We start from the raw sequence: 5,649 nt of genomic DNA on the forward strand, positions 1-5,649 counted from the left end.
AACCTGCAGGTACCGGCTCTGGGGCAGCCCAGCTGCAGCCTGCCCACACAGGGACCTGCCCCCCGTAATGCTGTAACAAATGCACTCCAAATCCCAGTAGTTTTTGTAAAGGTTTATAGTCCTTTGCCATGATTGCATGATACATTTCTTCCCCTGTGACACAGCCCTCAGACCAGGATGCGCCGCTGGCAGCTCGCAGCAGCTGGGCTTTGCACTCCGATCTACACTAGCTGCAGAACATCAAATGCACTTTCAACATCTCCATTTAATATTTACATTCAAGCAATTAATAATTGGAAGCTTATAGTTTAGACATTTCTAATAGCAGCAATTTCTATAATAGCTCGTTTAGCTTTAGATAACGATTTTTTTTTGCACATAGAAACACCACATGTGTACAGTATCAAAAAATATATACGGGATGGTCCTGCGGGTCGTGGGGAGGGCAAGGGACCAAGACTAACAAATGCTCAATGGTTAAAAAGGAGAACAGAAAATAGTCGTTTGATATAGTTTATAAGGTGATCTAGGGACTCCATAAATCTAGGCTTTATATTTCATTATATAAATACCTACAAATAAATATATTAGCGTGGCCAGGGAGCGACCAGCTTTCAGCTCAAACAATACATTTCAATAACACCACGTACAAACGGGAGCAAGAATCACTTGACGAGTTAGCACTGTTAAAATATAATACTATAACTCTGAGTAACTGGCGGGTCCCATCCTTGTGTGTCCCATTGCCTGCGGGTCCTGGAGCAGCCCCAGCTGCGGGAGCAGCGGCGAGGTCACCCCACGTGGAGGGACGGCCACCCTGCCCGGCCCTGTCCCGGCGTCCCCAGGGCGGGCTCGGCCGCCGCGGTGCGGGCAGGGGCACGTGGGCTCCGGGGAAGGGGCACCAGTACCTTGGAGGAGGCCGTGGGGCCGGCGGCCCCGGGACGGGCGGGCAGCTCCCACGGGGAGCGGCTGCCGCCCCACCTCACACCGTCACGTACTCCTTGAAGGTCACCGTCAGGCAGTTTGCGGTCACATCTGTGATAATTATATTCCCAAAGAAGGGCTTGAATTCCTGCAGGGACTCGGCCTCCTCCTCTTCCTCCTCCTCTGCGGCCTCCTGGGGCTGCGGGGGCTCCGGGGCCGGATTCTCAGCCGGCGGAGGCGGCGGCAGCTCCGGCTTCACCTGCGCCAGGGCCAGCTCGCCCTCCGGCCGCGGCTTCACGCAGCGCAAGTCTATGGGCTCGTCCAGGTCCGAGTCCAGCAGGATGACCTCCGGCTGGGCGGGCGGCTCCGGCCGCTCGGGGCCCGGGGGGCTGAGGCAGGTGGGGGCACTGATGCTGCGGGAGGGCAGGCGCTTCTTGCCCGGCTCCCGCTCCGCGTGCGGCTCCGACAGGCAGCGCTTGCGCGAGCTGGCGCTGGACAGGTTCAGTCCCATGGAGGAAGGGCTGTGCTCGCAGACGGGACTCAGGGACCAGGGCACCAGGTCCGGCTTGGTAGTGAGCTGCAAGGGCTGCTCCGCTGGAGGAAGGGGCAGCTCCTTGGGCACGGGAGTCTTTTGAGGCCCTTCCTCCAGCTCTGCAGGGGGCTGCCGGCTCTCGCCCTCTGCTTTACTCAGGGCATTGCTGCCCACCACCCTCTCCTCCCCTGGCTTCCTCCAAGCCTCCACCTTCTCCTCCCCACCCTTCTTAGGAGTCCTCTCCTCCGCAGCCCGCTTCCGGGGAGGCTCCCCAGACTTGATCTTCACCGCCTGCATGCCGTTCTCCATGTACTTGCTCATCACAATCACAATGCGCCCGTTCTTGTTTTTGTTCTTGACGATCTTCATCTTTCCCCCAAGGCCATTGCTGGTCACCCTGTCCCGGGGGGGTGGCCCGGTACCGCTGGACAGGTTCTTCTCAGCTCCATTTTTGCTCTCTGCTGTGAGGTTCTTGACTGGGCCCAGCAAGTTTTTGGCTGGGCCGTGAGCCCACTTGTCTGGGTGGGAGACCAGGGGGGTCTTGTTACTGTCCAAGCAGGACTGGCCCTGCGGCTCTTTGCTGCTGGGCTGGTAATGGGGCTCGAACATCTTGGGGTCCGGCTGGTAGTGGTGGTGCTTCTTGCTGTTCAGCTGGTAGTAATACTTCCCTTTGCTGTGGGACTGGTGCTTCATGCTGCTCTCCTTGCCGTTGGGCTGGTACTGGTGGTGCTTCTTGCTGTTGAGTTCATACTGGTGCTGCTGGCTCTTGCCAGAGGAGCCGAGGTCCAGCTTGGGCCTGGTGTCCACGGCCGGGTCCTGCAGCCCCGTGAGGATGTTCGAGCGGCGGGCGAAAGAGGGAAGCTGCAATGCAAAACCAAAAGCTGCGATCAGACAGGGCTGGAGACCCAGGGCAGAGCCCCGGCAGGTGCCGAAGGCCCCGGCGGCTCCCCCGCCCCTCCGGAGCCCTCCTCACAGGATGCTGCATCCTGGGGCACCGCGTCCTCTGGAGCGGCCCCAGCCCACTCCAACTTAGAGGCTGTGCATTGCTCCAGATTAATGAAGCAATGAAAAGAAGAAAAGCCCCCTTCAATCAGCTGTCTGGGAACGGGGGCCGAGCGGGACGGCCGCTGCCGAGCCCGCGAGCAGCCTGCTAATGCCAGCCGGGCACGGGCACAGCGGCCCGGAGGGGAGGAAGGGGGGCCGGGGCACCCGCGGAGCTCGGCGCTGGGGGTCCCCGGGGCGTTGGGAGGCGCCCGGGCTGCGCAGGCTCCCCAGCATGATGAAACCCGCTGCAAGCAGCTCCCCGGGGGCGGCCGCGGCCGGGGGGCGGGGAGTGGGGCTGGGCGCCCGCGTTACCTGCACGACCAGCGGCTTCGGCTTGGGCCCCCGCTTGCGGTACCCCATCAGCTGCTCCTGCCGCTCCCTGCGGGAACACAGAGTCACGGAGGGCCCGAGGGCGGCACACCGACCCCCGGCGCCGCCCCCCGCACGGCGGCTCCCGCAGCGGCGGTGACCCTGCGCGGCGCAGGGAGGGGACCGGGGCCCGCAGGTGGCGGCGGGCTGGGGGCACGGGCATCCTGTGGAAGCAGCAGGCGCCTTCCCCGCTGTTGCCTCCCCGCTGCGGAGAGGAGCTGAAGTTCAGAGTTTGCGCCAAAACACTCCAGGAAATAAATGCGCGGAAAAAAAAAAAAAAAAAAAAGAGGCTTAAAAAAAAAAAAAAAAGAAGATGAAGAAAAAAAAAAAAAGCCGAAGCCCGTCCAAGCGCAGCAGCAGCAGCGCCGCCTCCTCGGCTCGCGGCATCGAATCCCGGGGAGAAGGAGCGCGAGGGGCGGCGTGGGGGGGGCGCGGCGTGGGGGACCTTGACCCGGAGGTGTCGCCCGGTGGCCCCGCACCGCCCGCCCCGCCGGGGCCGCGCCCCCCGGGCCGGCCCGCGCCCGCCCCCGCCGCGGCCCCCGGCTCCGTGACGCATCTGCAATTGCGGGAGCGGCGCCGAGCGGGGGTCCCGCCGCCCCTCCCGCACGCCCCAACCTTCGCCGCTCACCTGTTCTGGAAGGCGATGAGCAGCCGGGGGTCCAGGATGTTCTCCTCCGGCTCCCACGTGTTATATCTGGGACAGGGGAGGACAGCGGCCGTCACCGCGGGGCCCTGCCGGCGGGGCCGGGGTCCCGGGCAGAGCCACCCCGCAGCACCGGGCTCGATGGGAGCAGGGTGTGGGGCTGGGGTCCCGCGGAGGGGGATGGGCGGGGGGGGGCCGCGGGGACGGTACTGTTTATTTAGCGCAGTTATTATTCCGGAGGAATTCCAGGCATGTCATGATGAAATTTTCCAAATCCCCTTTCCCGGACCCAGGAAAGCGGCCGCGGGGCGGAGGAGGGACCCGGCGGCCGCGTCCCGGACCCCCCCGCGCCCCCCCGCCCGCACTGTCATGCAAACCCCGAACGCTCCGCAGCAGCCGCGCTCGCTCCGGTGCCGGTGCTGCCCCCGCCTCGGCAGCGGCTCTCGGGGCTGCGGGGCGACGCGGACGATTTTTGCGGTTATTCCCCCTTTTCCCCCCCTTCCTGCCCCCCCCTCCCCGCTCGGTTCTGCAATATGGAGCCCGACTCCCGAGGAGGGAAAGGGGGAAGGAGCCATTTTCTGGTGCACATCAGCCGCCGCCTGCTCGGCTCCCGCCGCCGTCACCGCCGGGCCCCGCCGCCGCCTCTCGCCGCCCGCTCGCCGCTCCGGCCGGGGCCCTTCGCAGAGCCCCATCCCCGGCCCCATCCCCGCCCGGTGCCGGTACTCACTTGGGCGACCATCCCCTCCATTTCACCAGGTACTCGACTCTGCCCTGAGCGGCGCGGGAGGCAAAGACACGGCGTCAGCGGGAACCGCCACCCCCGGCGCCCCCCGGCCCCGCCGCCCCCCGCCGCCGCCCCCCGCACCTTTCGGATCCGCTTCTTCTCGATGCTCTCCACCGCGAAGACGTGCTCGCCCACCGCCGGCAGCTCCATCCCGCAGCCGGGAGGGGCCGGGCCGGGCCGTGCTGCAGCCGAGCTGGGCTCGGGCTCCGGCAGCTCCCGCCGCCGGCCCGACAGACACTGAGCGGCGGCACCGCAACCGTGCAAATCCCGGAGCGAGACGTCAGGGAGGCGGCGCCTCCCGGGCCCGGCTGCCCGTCAGCGGCGGGGCCGGGGGATTGGCGCAGCCCTGCCGGGGAGCGAGGCGGGGAGGGGGCGGGCGGGGGCCGGGCACGGCGGCGCGGGGAGGGGGGCGCGGGCAGCCCGGCTCCCGCCCCACGCGTGACTCAGCACGGCCCCACGGGGCTGGCGGGGCCGGCGCAGCCCGCGGGGCAGGTGCGCGACCCGCGCCCCGAGGGGAGGGGGGTCCGACCGGAGGATGCGCGGGGGGACGGGCACTGGGGACGGCTCCACGCCGCGCCACGTCGCGCGGTGCCCCGGGCCCGGCGGTGTCCACCCCCGCCACGGCCCGAGCCGCTGCCGCCAGCCGTGGAGCCCCGACCGTGCCGGGGAAGCCCAGGCCGCGCTGCCCGGCGGGTCCCTGCGGCCGTGGGGCGCCCGGCCCGGGACAGCCGGCGGCGGCGGCGGGCCCGGGGCAGGTGGCGGCGCTTTCCCCGCCCGGTGCCGGAAGCCGCGCAGGGCGGCGGGGCCGCTCGGGGAGCCCGGTGCGGGCGGCTCCGCGCTCCCTCCTCGTGGAGCGGGCTCGGCGGAGCGGCTGCAGCACACGCGGCTGCCCCCGGGGCCACCCCGCCGCTCCCCGCGCTGCTCCGGGAAACGTGGCGGTGACGGGGCGGAGGCGCCTCCCCCGGACAGGTGGAGCGGGGCCGGGCACCGTCCCGGTGTGAGCCCCGTGCAGCCCCCGCCGTGTGGGCCGGCAGCTCCGGGCCTCCCGCCGCCGCTCCGGGAGCGCCCCGAGCACCGCACCGCGGGGTGAGAGCCGGGGCGGCGAGGAACCCTCGATCCCTCCCGGGGGCTCGGCTCCGGGCTCGCTCCTCGCAGGTGCCCGGCCGCGTCCCCGGGCCGGCGCCCCGGGGGAACCGGAGCCCCCGCGCCCGCTGACAGCGGGGCCGGCCCTGGGGCTGGCGTGGGCGGGGGTCTCGGTGCCACTGTCCCCCTTTTCCCCCCGCCCTGCCGGTCCGGGATGCGGCGATCGATCCCCGCGGGCCCGGGCCGCCCGGGGGCTTCCCGGCAACTTTC

At 68.6% G+C, this 5,649-nt stretch overlaps 1 protein-coding gene across 1 annotated transcript; it reads right to left on the reverse strand.

Moving 5' to 3' along the window:
• Nucleotides 1-245: 245 nt before the first annotated feature.
• Nucleotides 246-4,582, reverse strand: CBX4 (chromobox 4). The gene is made up of 5 exons (XM_063408911.1): nucleotides 4,378-4,582; nucleotides 4,240-4,283; nucleotides 3,498-3,563; nucleotides 2,813-2,879; nucleotides 246-2,317 (listed from the first exon to the last, which is right to left on the reverse strand). The coding sequence occupies exons 1-5, from the start codon at nucleotides 4,444-4,446 to the stop codon at nucleotides 983-985; spliced, it is 1,581 nt and encodes a 526-aa protein (XP_063264981.1). The 5' UTR covers nucleotides 4,447-4,582; the 3' UTR covers nucleotides 246-982.
• Nucleotides 4,583-5,649: the final 1,067 nt, after the last annotated feature.

Source organism: Prinia subflava, chromosome 12, assembly GCF_021018805.1.
Source record: "Prinia subflava isolate CZ2003 ecotype Zambia chromosome 12, Cam_Psub_1.2, whole genome shotgun sequence".
NCBI classification, from domain to species: Eukaryota; Metazoa; Chordata; class Aves; order Passeriformes; family Cisticolidae; genus Prinia; species Prinia subflava.

Coding starts and splice junctions, on each gene's coding strand:
- CBX4 (XM_063408911.1), bottom strand. CDS start 4,446: ATGGAGCTGCCGGCGGTGGGCGAGCACGTCTTCGCGGTGGAGAGCATC. Junction 4,284..4,377: donor AGAAGAAGCGGATCCGAAAG/GTGCGGGGGGCG, acceptor CGCGCCGCTCAG/GGCAGAGTCGAGTACCTGGT. Junction 2,880..3,497: donor CTCATCGCCTTCCAGAACAG/GTGAGCGGCGAA, acceptor GTGTTCCCGCAG/GGAGCGGCAGGAGCAGCTGA.